Below are 16,643 nucleotides of genomic sequence, written 5' to 3'. Positions count from 1 at the left end.
ATGTATTTCACAATATTGATTTTTTTTAAGCTCTTTATGTAATATTTTTTCTTTTTTCTTTTTCCTTTTAGACCAGCCTTCACATCATAGATGTGAAGAAAGAATAGATGCAGAAATTGCTTTTAGTTAGAGAGACTGTAATTTACTCTTTCGCTACAGAGGGAAAAAATTTGTTACCACAGAAAAAGAAACACGTGAAAGGCCAAACAGTATCTGGAGCTGTGTAAGCACCGGGAACTGTAGATAGACCGATTTTTTTCTTTCAGTTTCGCACAGAATCCTAGTCAATTACTTGATGCTCTCGCCTGTCTGGGCTGCGACCTTCCAGAAGGGCCCCCTCCTCCAGTCCCCCCCCGCGACTTGTCAATACATTAGTCATATACAACTCGGCTGATGCCAAACGGACGCGGTTCAGCCCACTACCGAGAGGCAGGATATTCCGCTGCCTTCCTCTGTTGGGCTTGGGTTTTTCCACTGTGGCGACTCGGTGGTGCTTTGAGGCTGCAGAGGGCTGGGGTCAAGGCTCCCCCCCCGCCGCGCGGGGAGCCGGGGGCGGCGGGCAGCGGGCTCGCTGTGATCGGAGCCGCCGGAGCGGAGCGGAGCGATGTGCCCGCCCGCCGCCGGCCCGCGGGGAGGTGCGTGAGGAGCCGGCTGGCCGCGGCGGGGGGCTGCCCGCTGCCGGGGGGACTGCCCGCTGCCGGGGGGCTGCCCGCTGCCGGGGGGCTGCCCTGCCCGCGCCGGAGGACGCCGTCACCTGTGGCCCTGCCCCCGCCAACCTGCGGGCGCCTCCCGCAGCCGGAGGACGCACCTGGGCGCCGCGCCCCCGCCTCCCGCCCCCGGCGCCGGCCGCCCCTTCCCCCGCCCGAGAGCCGGGCGGCGAGAGTCGGCGGAGCCGCGGGGCTGCAGGCGGGGCTGAGCCGAGCCGAGCGGAGCCGAGCCGAGCGGAGCCGAGCCGAGCCGGGCGCTCGCCGGGCGGACGAGCGGCCCCGCGGGCTCCGAGCAGCCACCAGCCGAGGGAGGCGGCGGCCGGCCCCGCTGCGCGCTGCCCGGCAGCTCCGGCCCGGCCGCGGGCGCGGCGGGCGAGGGCGAGCCCGAGCCCCAGCCCCAGCCCGGCGCGGGGAGCGGGGAGCGGCGGGGGCATGTGGATGTTGGCCGTCGCCTTGCTCCACAGCATCTCGCATGGTGAGCGCTGCCGGCCCCCGCCTCGGGGCTCCTTCCCCTTCCCCGCCTCGGGGCTCCTTCCCTCCTGCCGGCCGGGAAGGGGAGCGGGTCGCGGTCCTGCCTTTTGTGTTTGAAGCGTCGCGCTGGCTGTCGGCAGCCGTGAGGAGAAGGGCGAAATTGCTCTGTAATCATTTAAACTAGCTTACCTAGCAAAGTGACAGCCCATAACCTAGCCACGCTGCTGTATGTCTGCCTCATTGGGAATAAGACGGTGCTCGGAGAGACAGGGGGAGAGGTGCTTTTTCCTTCTTTCTTGGCTGGAAAAGTACAGAATTTTGCTAAGTGCCGTATAAATCTGTCCGACTACACGGGGATAATTTGAAGGGCTTTCATCCGAAGCGTTTGCATTGAGATATTGCTTCCTTTTACGTCTTGTGGTGGTGTGGTGTTTTTTTCTGTTTGGGTTTTTTTTGTTGTTTTTTTTTTTTTTTTTTTTTTTAATTGCCCTGTGCTTTCACCTAACAGTTCTCTTTTTATATATTTAAGAAGTAATATTTTAAAAATGTTTACCTTTCATCATTTCACTGTAAAGGTACCTGCTCTGAATTTTTTTCTCACTCATTTATGTAAAAATATGCACGGATAAGCATTACATCATCTAAAAATTTTGAAGACTCTTTCAGTCAAGTATAAACTTAGGAAGGGGAAATTAGAGTAGCGATAGAATAGGGGTAAACCCGTTCTCTCTCCTTTTTTTTTTTTTTTCTTTTCATTCTGCCAACTCTTTGATTGACAAACATTTACTGTAGTTTCTGGATTTTTTTAATAGTAGATGGGGTATTCAGGAACATTTAGATACATGTGATTGAAAACCATGTTGTATATGAAAATATGTTTAAATTGCATAACTTTTATTAAAATGCACATTAATATTGCAGTTTTAAGGACAGAAAACAAATTATGCTGTGGTCTGGGATTCTAGCTGTTGTATTACGTTGCCTCCTTCTTCTCAGATTTGAGAACATAGCCTTGCCTGTAATGCATTACATCCTGACAGTTAAATCGGAAAGATTAAATGCACAGCTCTCAAAATAGGCAAAGCAGGTAGAATAGGAAAATGGTTTTTGTATTGAATGAATGTGAGAGAAGCACAGGGCAAAGTGTGAGATTTTCCTGGAAGATACAAATAATTGAACCTCTAGCAGAGCATGAGGAATGAATGCAGTATGAGGGTGCCTTCACGTCTTCTTAAGTATACGCTGGATGAGAAAATACATTGACAGGCATGGCAAGTCCAGTGCGAATAGCCGGATAGATCATAAATTAGGAGGTGAATCATAAGTGTGTATTTAGGGCTATCTTAAAACGTTTTCATCTTCTGAGTGCCACAGACTGCGAAATTAATGAAAAGCCCCAAACTATAAACTTTAAAGTTTTGCATTTCTTCTAGCAGTAACACAGCTGCAACAAGTTCTAACATTATTTATTTATTTATCTATTTACTTATTTATTTATTTTTGACAGGCAGTGCTGTGCCTTTCTCTCTATCTGCTTCAGCCAGATACCTTGGAGGGAGAGATTTGCTGTTAATAAGACAGACAGAATCAGCCTGAAATTATATGCTCTTACCGGCGCTATTCATTTAAAATTAGATTTGCATTGGAAAGAACCCTGTTTCTGTCCAGAAATCTTGTATCTTTTGGAAAAAAGAAGAGGCATATGTTTTGGTCTACTGTACTGATGCTATAAATTTTATGTTCTAAGCTAATTAGTCCCCCTTCCAGGGGTTTTTGAAGAACAGAGTAATTTTTGCTTTATGAGGTTGAAATACTATGAAAATCACTTTCATTTATTCCTTGATCTATGAAGTCAGTAGCAATTTCACTTTCAGTATCCATGTGTTTTTGGATCGCAGTCAAACGTGAATTTGTATCCCAAAGATTTTTCTAGCTTTAATAGTATAACGTGTAAATGATAGATGCATCTGCATAGATTCTGTATTGCCACAGAGCAACCTCTGTACATTTGTGAATCTAGATTGCTAAAATAAAATGGGTTTGTGTATGGTAATATTTTAAGACAAAAGCATTGTAGAAATATGTAGTGGATGGTTCAGTGATTCTTTGCAACTTAAAAAGTGTGTTTGTTTTTGACATCATACTTGATGTCAAAATGAAGATGTCTTTAGGATCTTTTTAAAGAAAATTTTTGGAACTGGCACCTACCTTCCTGTTAAGACTGAATAACTTGGTTTGTTTATTAGTAACACTTATTTGGACTATCATATGGGAGTCAAGAGTCAGAGAATAATATTTTTAAAAGACTTCAGATTTTAATGTATCTCTTTGAAGGAAATGACTGCATATATAAATAGATATGTTACATACACATTTACTTTCATTATTCTGTCTATAACTGTATCTGAACTCCACTGTGTGAGAGACAGTATTCTTTTATGACTGTATCTGGGGGGTGTGGGGGGGCAGGCTATTGAAGGTTGCTTGACTTCTGCCATTGCCTTTTCTGAACCCCTTATGGAACCATTCTACATTTACTTAAAACACAAGCACGTGTATGAGTGGTTTTGAATTATGTGTTACATCTCATTCTAATTTTAACTATAAAATGTGTAAGATTTGTTAATGTTTATGTTCCTTTGGTGGTGGTGTTTGTTTTGGGTGGTGTTTTTTTGTTTTTTCTTTTTGTGGGGAGAAATACCTTAAAAAATAAACCCACACATTATGGGTTTAACCCTGTAGTTGTTGTCTTGGGCTAAATTTCTGTTGAAGATAATGGAAACGGTCTGAATAACAATAGCAAGGTTGGCCCCCATATTTCCCTCCAGTCACTCAGCACAAATACATTTTGTCAAATTAGATATGAGCAGTGTCACTGGGTAGGCTTTATGTTTGTGAAATAGCTTCCTTCTGGGGGCAATAAAATACTGACATGCTGTTACATCCAATTAGTATATCTGAAGCCTGAAACAAAACCTTCCCAAATACCTGGTTGAAGTTTTTAGATTTTGTAAAGGCTTTAAACTCTCATTGCTGTGATTTTCTTAAAAATATAGGTAACTATTAACCATAAATGTATTGCAGCCTTAGTAAGCGCGTGGGACGATATAGACATCAGTGGGAGCTATGCAGCTAAATTCACCACTTTGAAAGCCTGAGTCATGCAGTTACAACCCTGCGCAATACTTCTGAGTTACCTTCAGGGTTACTATATCTGTACTACCGTCCGTGTTACTATACCTAAGTATTCCAGATACAAGCATATAAAATGAACAGTGAAAGTCTACTGTAACCAGGCCGTAATTAGTAAGGGGGCATTTTGCTAATGACAGGGAGAGAAGGAGGGAGAAGGTAGGGAGGCTGTGAGGGGAGAATGGCCTGCTTCAAAATACTGGCCCTTTATTGTAATTACTGTGATAAAGTTAGCTCAGAATTAGGATGCTGTGTTTAGAAATGAGCATCTTTCGCTATCATTTAGTCTCTGCTGTAGGTATGCTGAGCCCATTTGCAGGCTTCTCTCTGGCTGCATTTCTTATATGCCTGTTGTCCACAGATGTTCTGTTGAAATCAATGGAGCATCAGGAGGCACCCAGTACAGTACAGATGACACTAAAAATAAATTTCCATTAAAATTATTTGCTGTTTGAATCCTTTCTCTGCCCTATATCTATCAATACAGGTTTTAGCATCATATTGGAAGACTGAGAAGGATCACACTGAACTAAGAGCAGGGGTTAGACTGGAGCATGAGTAGTGAAAGCAACGGTGGTACTAATGACACTCTCCAAAGAAAATAATGACTCAGTGTTGGGGATGAAATGTTTAAGGAAAAGAGCAAACGGCTCTCTTTGTAGAAACATATTGCAATAACGTGCATAGCTTATGTGGAATTGTGTAACCGAATCCTTACCTTAGAAAGTTAATGCATGTGCAGAAAGCATTTAGCTTGGTACATGTTTGTGGATGGCATAGTACAGTTGATGGTGTTTTTAATCTGGTGTTACTTGAGCTATAAATAGCTATTAATTAATTGCCAAATGCCAAACAGAGAAAAATTGTTATAGCTAGGCAGTCAGAGTACCTTAGAAGTATCTGTTCCCATTTCAAAAGAAGTGTCCCTCCTCAGCCCAGGGTGTACTGATCCCCAGGCTTTGGGGCTCGCTGGCCGTGGGGTTGGCAGCCTGCCGTGCTGTCTGTGCGGCGGCGGAGAGCCGGTGCCACAGGACACTAGTGGGCAGCAAACCACACGAGTCTGGCAATGTTTCTGAAAAGCGGTGGGAACAGACCGTGCCCGAAGGAAGCATTTTGTCTGCATTTCTCTATCAATGGTCACTAAACTTTAACTGGTGGACGCTGTATCTTCTTTCCATAGCACTGAAGAGCAGTCGCCTGTGACGATGAAGGTATTTTTGGTAACAGTTTAAAGTGAAGTTGATTTCCACGAACAGTAAAAAGAAGCCCATAAACCCTGTTAAATAGTTTACAGCTCTGCACCGTGATTTCAGTGGCATCTCTTCAGTGTTGCTGCATCCAGAAAAGTTTAGAAGTTGGTTTTAATTTTTTTTTGTTTTTCTGTAAACTTTTGTCATATACTATACTGGTAAATTGAATTATTTGGGAAAATCTTGTGGGCTTTGAGTAGCTCATGCAGAAGGTTTCTCCAGCTCGTGAGCTCTTCAAGGTTCTGGTTACAGGAGCAGCGGGGCTCAGGTTGGACCTCAACTTTTTGTGTCTGCCTGGATGAGTGTTTTAACAAATATGCTGCCTCTCAGGTGTGGGGTTTGTTTGGGGTGGAGAAATAATCTCCTTTACCTATTTAATAAACATTGAAGTGACAAAAAAAAGCAAAAAGTAATAAAACATCTTTGGGGGATGGTGTGGTGTCAGGGTAGTGGATTGAGGAACAAAATAGATGGAGGTCTTTCCCTTCCCCTCAGAGTTTACTCTAATTAACAAGATGTGCATAGGATCAAGGCCTGTTTGAACATACCACTCATTTAGCCTTTGATTTTAATTGGAGCACACTGTTTATCAACCTCTCAGCCTAGGACTGTTTCAGATTTGCAGTGAGGAAGACACTAATTCCAGCTTTCACTTTAAAAGCTGGAGAAGGCAGAAAAACATTATATTCAACCTAATTTTTCTAAGGTACAATTATTTTTTTTAAAAAAATATGTTATTTCTTTTGAGTCATTGAAACTCTAGAAGTACTAAAAAAAAATCCATTTAAGCAATGCAGGTCTGTAGATCAGAATACTTAATTATTTCAAAGTGAATGTGTAGGTGTATGCACTTAAATTACTTGTTTCACAATATAGCTTGGGATATTTCACAATCCTTTTTAATCAGCACTTCCTTTTCCTTTAACCTGTTATGAAATCAATGAAATTAAGATTTCAAATTATGTTATTCTTCAAAAGAAACCCTGTCTTCTCAGTCTTCACCTCCCTGTCTCATAACATTTCATCAAACAATTGGTATTTTCAAAAATCAAATAACATAAAATGAGAGGTATTTCGTAAGAGCCTTTCACAGCACAATATTTTAGAGAACTGAAGAGAATCTCTTTAAGAACAAGCCACAGATTCCTCAGGTACTTGTTAGCACTGTGGGCTTTTCTTGCCATCCCTTTTCTTTTTGTACTGCCACTCACTACAAATTTCTTACTACCTCATAAGTATCTTTTTTTTTTTTTTTTTTTTCCTCATTAGGGCATTGAATTACGCATCAGAAAAAGAGAGACTAGGGTGCATCAGTATATATCTTTCATAGTGGAGTGGGCAACAGATGTTATGATACATACTGAGGAAAGAAAGGAAGGCAAATGGATGGACGGACAGGATGACGGAGAATAATAACAAGTCTTCCCAGCATCCCTATTTAAGCTATTTTTACTTAGAAGGCAGGGAGTAAGATTTAAGAGTGAGCCAGCAATCCTATTTATAGAAAGTCATTTTTAAATGCAAAGGCTTTGAGAAGGAGAGTCACCTCCATACTAAACACCAGCCTCCCTGGAGCTTCCTAGTAATTGAGGGAGAGAGCAGCCCGGCGACCCGAGCTGAATCACTGATGTGCCTCTGCTGAAGCTTCCAGAAGGACAGAGCCTGCACAAGTGCAGGGGCATGGGCCATGGGGCAGCCCGAGAACACATCTGAAAACAGCACCCTGCTATTTGTCGATGTGACAGATAGAAAGACACATATGAGGACCACCTGAGAAATTTTTTGCCTGGTTAACATTCAGAGCCTCTACATGCATGCCACCGTGTGAGCTGAAGAAAAACCATACTGCTCATGTGGCTCTTTAGTATGTCAGGGATACCGTCCCTTCTGAGATTTTTAAATATATATATATTTATACAAAGACACACATATATATGTAAATCAATATAGCTTGTAATTGCTTAAAATCTACTGTGTATGGAAAATCTAGCACTTGCTTTGCTGTCCAAGTATACTGATGCTATTTTCTTCCAATTAATTACATGTAATCCAATGCAGAAGATTTGTGGCTTAAGATTTATGTTTGTAGTAGGCTAAAAATTATTCTTGTTAACCTTCTGTCATCTAAAGTAATTTTTTGAGTAAATTTTGGGGAGACCTCCAATGTTTTAAGAATACCAGAAAAATGATTTTTAAGAGGACCAAGGATCTTCCAATGTAACTAGAATTACGTTTCACTGTAGCTGCGAATAGTTGCCTATCTACATAACCTACTCACAATGATTCTATAAATAAGATTGTAGGGTTTCTCTATCTATATAAATATCTGTTGGCGTGAAATCCTCCCATGTGGTTTTGCAAATGAGTGGCTTATGCTAAGCCTGCACACTAAGGATGTTTGTTCTTCAACATCTTAGAGTGGCAGCCCCCATGGCCCTAGTTTATAAGGTGCTACAGAATTAAATGACTTGATGGAAGTGTTTGTTTTCAGTTATGGTCTTTAGAAGCATCTCCATGATAATATGTTGTTGATCAGTAGAGTTTCCTAGAGGTTTAGTAGTTAGTATGGAATTCAAATACCAAATGTAAGTCTTTGACATGTGACTCTTGATTAAGATGACAGAGAAGGCTAGCTGGGATACTGAAATGTGCAGACTTGGAGGAACCCATATGTTGTTATTACAGGGTGTACTGGACTGCACAAATCACATGGTAGGATTTGAGTGCACCAAAATGCTAGTTGGTTGATTTTTCCCAGACTGTGGAAAGGTGATGCATATAATGTAAGCTCTGGCTTTTGCTAAATTCCCTTCTGTGATTGTGTTTTTCTATCAGCAACCATTGTGTGTTGGGTTTTTTGTTTGTCTTTGTTTTACAGTATTACCTTCTGAAGTCTTTGGATTTTTCTGGGGGAATTATGTTATTTGTAATTTCAGCCCTGACTCAGGAAAATATTGTGAATGCATGAAGTCAGTCCCTTGAAAACTAAAAGGTGGACATGTGACATGCTGTTAGACCGCTTCTGGCTTGAGCTAAGGACAGAGAAAGACCTTGAAAAAGTCCTTTTTGTTACGAAAAGTAGATTCTGATGTCCCTGGAATGGGATCTTGGTGGAAGAGATGTCATTCAAGCAAACCAGGCTCTAAGTGGACCTCAGTTTAAACAGAAAAGGCCTCCTGTGGTTCACCATCCAGAAAGTCCTGCGTGTACTACACATTCTCCAGATGAGTCTTTTCCTCTCACTAGGTAGCTTTTCTGTGGGGCAGTTTAAAAGCCAGTTCACATTATTTCTAGACAAGTCAACTATAGTTTGGGTTGCAACTGCACTTGTAAAGCATAAAGCGCGGCATTTGCAATGTCATGATACGAAGGAGGTAATCTGGGAGACAGTCACTGAAGTACAAGTTCTCTAGATACGTCTGTAGTCATTTAATGTAGAGGTTTCTTAGCATAATAATACTTGCGTTATACTAGTTCATGCTTTTAGCTATATATATTTAGGAAGCTTTCCTTTGTACCTTTCTTCCTAGTTTTGTGGTGTGACTTGAAGGTTTCTATTCCACCATGACAACCTTTTCCACAGCCCTGTTGTATAGGGGTTCTAGAAATCAGATTTTTATTGTTGCAAGGGAAAAGAGAAGAAGCACAGAGAGTAAGGTTCATCTTGCTATGGGACTCGAGTGATGGGCAGTTCTTGCCATGTTTTTTGTCATGTCAACGTGAAACTTTGTTTTCAGCTTTTTGTAAATGTATATTTTAAAAAATACAAAATGGATGCTAAGGGGAGAGGGAGGGAAGAGGGGGTGTGAACAGGATTTTTAGTGGGGAGGATAAGGGAGGAAAAAGGGTGAGCATGAAACTACATGGGTATTCAGACAGCATTACAAGGTATGATAAAAAGAGGAAGGGCACTCAAAGAGCATGAAGCCCTGTGGGACAGCAGGAGGGCAGTCTCTGAAGGCTAAGTCCGAGCTGGACAGTTTATGGTGGGAGGCTCTGAAGTCTTGGCTTCAGTTTGCAGTGAGGAAGGCAAGGTTGAGCCTTTTCCCTTGTGAGCAGAAGCCGTGGGTGGGGAACAAAACAGCATGTGGCTTTGGGACTCCCCAGTGCTGGTCCCCATGACTCCATCTTGGCTGTTGGTTTGTGCTAGGAAGGAAGCTGGTGCTCTGCAGGATCCTGCTGTGCCTAACAAGGGGGAGCTCAAACTCCCAACTTCCCTTGTCCTTCACTTGCCTGTATTCAGATTTTTCTTTCATTTGTGTCTTCTCATGCAATTTCATCTGTGATATAGGCTTAATTTGAGGCCTACAACCCCTCCTCTCTCTACCTTGTTCTTACAGTTATTTGTATTTATTTTGGTAGCAAAAGTATTTCTCCTGACCCTAAAAGCTTTTCCCCTGAGGCAAGAAATGCATTTGGGAGAGTGAGGGGGCTCAAGGACAGAGAGCAATCCTATGAATGTCAGTGTGGCTGTAGGGTAGGATGTGCGAGTCCCTTGTCTGAGTGAAGAAGGAAGGAGCTGAGCTCCTTTATTGGGCAGGAGGGAGATAATTAATCCTCAGAAAAAGAGGCTGAGCTGTCAGGCTTTCAGAGAAGCACTGGCAGTAGTGATTTGCTGTTCAGCTGTTGGGAGCTGGAACTGGCAGGCTTGGTGCAACGGGGTCTGCTCAGCGCATGTGCCTGAACACCAGCCTTGCTCCTGGAGCCCTGTCTGGATGCGGTCTCCTGAGAGCACTGCTGGGTGGAGGAGGACATCGCCAGTGCACCAGGTTGCTGCGCTACCGGAGAGCAGCTTTTTGTCTCTACAGCAAATTGGAGAGCTTAGCAAGTTGCTTGCTTAGCAAGTCCCGAGGAAGACTGTGTATATATGGTGGGAACACAGCCTGGAGTATGGAATATGGATTTTTTTTTTTTTTCCTTTTCCCTGGGGAAGAAAGGAAGGTTTAGGTTTTAGCTTTTCTGTCCTGGTCTAGAGTAAAAATCCTGGCCAAGCTCCTTCCTTTCTTCACTGTTTTTTGCCTTTAGCTAGTGTGTGCATGCTTGAGAAGGAGCAGTGCAACTTCAGAGAGATGTGACTGTCCTGCTAAAGTGCTACATGCACTTAAGCTGTTTGTTTCACTAGTGACAAAGCTAGAGGGCTTTTTGAATGTCTTAACCAGTGGCACACATGAAGGTAATGCTGAGGAAAAGAAATGCCTGTCTGAAGACACTAGCTGCAGCAGTTCAGTGCATATTTATATGTTCAGAAGTTAGTCCCCAGTGAATAAAAGCAATTACAGTATTCTTACCACATCTCAAAATGCATTTCTATAGAAGAATGCTGATTTTTAGTAATTACAAAAGGAACTAATGAGGTTTTTAAAAACATTTTCCACAGCTAAATAATAGTACTCTGACTGCTACTTAATTTCAAGAAGTTTTGAGAACTTTCTAGATCAGTATATTGTGTTTCTGTCTCAGCCACATTCAAAGATAACAGCCTTGTTTGTCCACTATGTAATGCAGTTACTCTTCTTCCTCACATGGTCTCTGTTACTTTCAGTCCCTGGTGTGTATGCACATTGTAATATTTGGAGTAGAGGCTTAAGGTTGGTTGAGCACCATAGCTCTGGCATTTCCTAAGGCATGTGCATTTGGCCTTGTGCTCAGATAATTTTATTTGAAATAAGTAGCACACATTGAACAGTTAGCAAGTGGAAAATGAAAGCATTATGACATGGCACAGGGCTGGTAATCTTATAAATTCAGAAAGTGGAAGGTATGGGTAGCTGCACTTCTGATACCAGCAGGATGCTGCCATTTGGCTCAGGATTGCTGCCCTCTCAGAGGGCAGGGAGAGAAGAGAGATTTAGAGATGGGTTTAGGGAGACGGTGGTTGTTGTCTTGTGTTCCAGCCTATCTCTGACTATGGTGCAGCCTCAAGTAGTGTTACTAGCTCTATGTCACTCCCCTCTCACTTTGACATATTGCAGTTTTTGTGAGGTGATGCAAAATCTCCTGGTTGTGCTTTAAGTTTTTGCTTGAAAGGAACAAGCAAGAATTTAAAGCTAGATATTTTAAACAAGCAAGATATTTTGAAAAACATAACTTTAAAACTTTTTGATGAACTTACCTTTACTTCTTATTTAAGTGGACTCCATGTATTCTGGATTTCTCTTTTAGAGCCAGGAATGCATGCCGTATGGTGGTTCTACCTTTATGCCAGTGAGAAACTAATTTATTGTCTTTTATTAGTTCATTTATCAGTCATTCTTCTTATTAAAAGTATGACAATGCTTTAAAGTGATATATAGCTCTTTGTTACTGGGATGTTTTGTGGAATCGTCACCTGCAGTGGAGAGTTGCATGCTACACTTGTGAGAGTTTCCAGACTGACCGCACATAGCAGGGTGCCCAGTATGGAGAAATCCTGGAGTAAACTGGCCCTATGCTGTAACTGGTTACCTTATTTTATTAATGTACAGTCATTCTGAGAAGCTGAAAGGATTATTAGTAATAGCTCTGTAAGAGGGATATAATCGATTTAAATTAGCTCACAGTTGAGCCTGTATGATCTGGTGTCTTTAAAATGTAGGTAAGCAGCTCATCATTTTACTTCCTTACATAATATCGTAGGAAACTTCTTCCAAGTCCAATCTTATCTATAGGTGCTGCAGTTCATTACATTTAAATGTTTCTAGTGTTCAGAAGAATTATCAATTTGAAAAGCTAAACACTTATTAAGAATTATTGAATTACATTATGTTGTGTAAAAAGTCAAACAAAAGATACCCCCTAAGATCCTCTCCCCTGCAATGCCCTGCTTCTCCCCTTCCTCCTTCCCATACAGTCTTCCTGGCTTCCTTCTGTCCATACATCTCTTCCTGTCCACTCTCCAGACACAAATGTAATTTTATTGTGTGGGTAAACATCAGGGGTGATTTTCTAGTCTCTCTAGATTTCTGCTTTTGAAAAGTAGCATGATTTTACCAGGAAAGCTAGACAATGTTACACAGAAAAGCTCCCTTAATATCTCTTGCTTTCCCATTCTCCCCCGCACCAAGCCAAAAAACCCAGCTGATTTAGACTAATTACTTCAAATGCAGTTTGTAAAAGGACGCTAATACTTTGCTGTATCCCTGAAGGTCATCTAAGCGATCTATAGTTAAACATTCATGTGGGAGACTCAGGGGGAAACAGTAAGGGATGATTATAATGGAAACACTGTGGGCTAAAAATGTGTGCTCGTGCTCAAGTCTTCATACGGCAAACCAGGGTAGTGTAGTGTTCCTGTGGTTTTACAGCTCTTTCTTAAATCTGAATAAACTATAGTTTGCAGACCCAGCTTCAACATTTTCCGTGCTCGAGAATTATATGAGATGTAGGACTGGAATTTTTAAACTGCTTCTTCAGCACTATGATCCTCAATCTCTGTTGTGTTTTATTAAGGAAAAAAAAATATCTGTGCATGATCTTGCGTCATTATAACGTGCTGGGTGCCCAAGGTGTTTCTTCGTCTGTTCCTCTAGCAGCTTTTCCCCTCAAGTGATTATGCTAATTAGTGTTTGATCAGATGATTAAATTATAATTCGATTAATCCTATGTGCTAAACGCTCTGAATGCATTTCCATCGCCTGAATGCCTTGTGCTTGAGCGTTGCTGTCTGCAGCTTGATATGAGGCTCTTGCCTTTTCCCATACTTAATGGATTTTCTATATTAAAAACACTACGGTTTCTTTTGACGTTGGGAAACAGAGGAAAGGGCTTTTTGTTTTCCTACTCTACTGAACAGAACCAGAAATATATAGGTTTTCCCTAGATGATCTGAATGTTCCTAAGGATTATAAGAAAGAGGTGAAAAAAGGTCTAAGCTTTTTTTGTTAATATACACACATGTCATGTCCCATTCACAACTTACCAAGACAAAAAACTGCAGTACAGCTAAATTCTCTACCTGTTTCCATTCTGAGTGGTATTTCCCCCAAATAATCCTCCCCCTTTTAAAGCTTAAATATATTTTGTTCCAGAAAACTCTCTTCTTTGCAGAAAAAAATTGTTCTCTCGGGGGGGGGGGGGGGTTGGGGGGGGGGGGGGGAGTGGAGCAGGGTAGAGAGGGAAGGTTGTTTTTCCTCCTGCTACCTGCTTTCCCTTCCCTTTTCATCCAGGTTTATTTTGCATGTTATCTGTAGGAGATAATCTCTAGCAAGGGTGTAGCATGGAGAACACACTGAATTTATAACCTTGGTGCTGCTAAGAGATTAATGCTTAGCTGCAGCATTGCTTTCTTTGTCTTTGGTGTCCTGCTTTTTTTGGTTATTTTATTTCATGTGACAAGGTTCTACATATTGCATAAAAAGAAAAACACCACCAATAAAACCTCTTTGGTACTTTGGCTTTGAATATTAAATATAAATAGGTGTTCCGCAGCTAGAAGTGTTAACTGACTTCTCCATTTCTGTGGAGGTAGGATGCTATCTCTGAACACCAGTGGCTTCCTCTGGCAGACACTATTTGATGGTAATGAGTGGCCTGAGTTCAGAGAGACGATGCTAAATTTAAATCCTTTGGTTTGTTTCCATTCTATAGTGCAAAAAGCCCCATCATGGAGCAACCTCCCCCTCTTTCCCCCTCTCTCCCTCTCCTGAATTTATCTCAGGGGAAGTGTGAGACAGATTGAACACAGGGTTGCCAAGACCTGTCTAGGGGGATATTGCTTTGCTGTACCCCAGGTGTGGGAAGGTAGATCAAGGGAATAGGGATGTAAAGGATGTTTTCTCTTCTCTCTCCCTCCCTTTGTTTACTCTTGTCTCTTGTCAGAGATTCATAGAGCTCCTATAACATCTTATTTCACTCCTTTCAGATTGTCGAGGAAACAATTTTACCTGTGACGTGACTGGCATGTTACAATCTATTACCAGCTATAAAACAACATGGGGTAAATGAGTCTCCATAATTAAGGTCATAGAGGCCAAAAGCACCTTCATACTGTTGGTCTTTAAAGTGCAGTTGTGTAGCAGTGATTGAATATTGAGATCCCAACAAGCTTATAGTTTAAGCAAATCTGTGCCTTGTCAATGAATTCAGCCTCATCCTTTGCCAGGGACCATACCCTATAAGTCTCACTTTCACCCTTGGCTCACCAATTTAAACGTTTGCCTTGGTTAGTCGAGTGAGTATCCCAGGCAATTGTCCCACTTGCCTACTTCCTCCAACCAGATTGTGGGCAGATGTTTGTTCTGTAAACATCTGCACAGATTTAAGAAGTTACAACCTATGGCTGTGTATTTCTACAGGGTTATTGCCCCTGGAGGTGTTGTGGTTTAACCCCAGCTGGCAACTAAGCACCACCCTACAGCTTGCTGAGTACCTCCCACCTCAATGGGATGGGGGAGAGAGAATTGGAGGAGTAAAAATGAGAAAACTTACGGGTTCAGATAAAGACAGTTTAATAGGTAAAGCAAAAGCTGCGTGCACAAGCAAAGCAAAACAAGGAATTCATTCACCACTTCCCATCGGCAGGCAGGTGTTCAGCCTTCTGCAGGAAAGCAGGGCTCCATCACATGTAACAGTGACTTGGGAAGGCAAACACCATCACTCTGAATGTCCCCCCTTTCCTTCTTCCCCAGCTTTATATGATGAGCATGACATCACATGGTATGGAATATCCCTTTCGTCAGTTGGGGTCGACTGTCCCAGCTGTGTCCCCTCCCAACTTCTCGTGCACCCCCAGCCTGCTCTCTGGTGGGGTGGTACAAGAAGAAAAGGCCTTGATGCTGTGTAAGCACTGGTCAGCAATAACTAAAACATCCCTGAATTATCAATACTGTTTCCAGTACAAATCCGAAACACAGCCCATACTAGCTACTATGAAGAAAATTAATTTTATCCCAGCCAAAACCAGCATAGCAGGTTATCCCAAGAGTAGTGGTTTGTGTGAGTGACCCTGATCCCTTTCAGTAAGAGGCCAGATGAATGCAAACCTCCTCTTTTAAACCGTGGATGATAAAGTTGTCTGTAAGCAGGACCCCTCACATGAATCACTCTGCTGTCATAGTTGTGTGGGGTAGAAACCTCCATCTGGAAAGCAGCGATGACTAGCTGGAAGCAGTAATGCCTTCAACCTATTCAGATAAACAGATATGGAAGTAGGCTTGTGTCAATATCCCCATTTTAGAACTGAAAGAATTAGGCTAAGCTGAATTAAGGCTCTAATTCTAAATGAAAGTGCTAGCTTAGGATGCTGCTTAGCTCATTCTTTTTTAAAGTTTAATTTCAGATTCATTTCCTGAGTATCCCCATGTGGACAGGTCCTTGGACTCTGCCTAGCCTCGGGTAAGCTACTTAAGCTTGTGACCTGAGGACGTTAATGCAAAACAAGCTAAAACGTGTGTGGGAAGTGCATTAGATATTCCACGTGAACTAATTGTATGCCTGCTCTTTTTCTTTATGGCAAATGTCCTCTGTCTTCCACAGCAGACAGAGGTCAGCTTTGTAAAGGTGATCTTGGAGTAGGGGAAGGATATCCAGGTAGGAAACTATTGAAGTGGCTGTGGAGCATGAGGTACTCCAAACTATTCCCTTTCAAGTCTTTAACTCATTTCCCTGTTTGTGTAATGGGGATACTTTCTATGCTCACCTGGCAAGCATGCTCTTGGATGAATATAAACATCCTTAGAGCTTTGAACTTCTGGATGTAGAGGAATTCCTATTCTGCAGCATGAATACCCTTTTGGAAATGCCATTTCTCTGTTATTGCATAATCCTTGCTCTTTCCCTAGTAAATACACATGCTGATAATCTAGCAGCAGAGGTCAGTACTGATTTGCATTGGAAAAGCTAAGCTAGGAAGGAAGGGGCAACCTCTCCAAACCTACTGTACACAAAAATACAACACCCTTCTTTGCTACTGGCATCACTGCTTAAGTCATGTTTTCCTGGGATGTCTTCATAGAAAGACCAGTAACAGCGGATTGGTTGACACCTTGCGGGTCCACAAGATGAGCTGTTGCTGTTTTAAGCATTACATCCTCTTCCTAAATATACT

The 16,643-nt window shown here is 42.2% G+C and overlaps 1 protein-coding gene across 2 annotated transcripts in view; it reads left to right on the top strand.

Annotated features, from left to right (window-relative positions):
* Positions 1–1,062: 1,062 nt before the first annotated feature.
* Positions 1,063–16,643, top strand: part of DSCAM (DS cell adhesion molecule) — a 476,243-nt gene continuing 460,662 nt past the window's right edge. For both annotated transcript variants that reach the window (XR_012621906.1, XM_074814395.1), the window contains exon 1: positions 1,063–1,182. Coding sequence is in view for 1 of the 2 variants with exons in the window: in XM_074814395.1 (XP_074670496.1) it covers positions 1,140–1,182 (43 nt within the window). In the remaining variant the exon portion in view is untranslated. The remainder of the gene's footprint in view (positions 1,183–16,643) is intronic.

This window comes from Strix aluco, chromosome 2 (genome assembly GCF_031877795.1).
Source record: "Strix aluco isolate bStrAlu1 chromosome 2, bStrAlu1.hap1, whole genome shotgun sequence".
NCBI lineage: Eukaryota > Metazoa > Chordata > Aves > Strigiformes > Strigidae > Strix > Strix aluco.
Note: the sequence above shows the minus strand (reverse complement) of the source record. Positions and strands in the feature narration are given on the sequence as shown.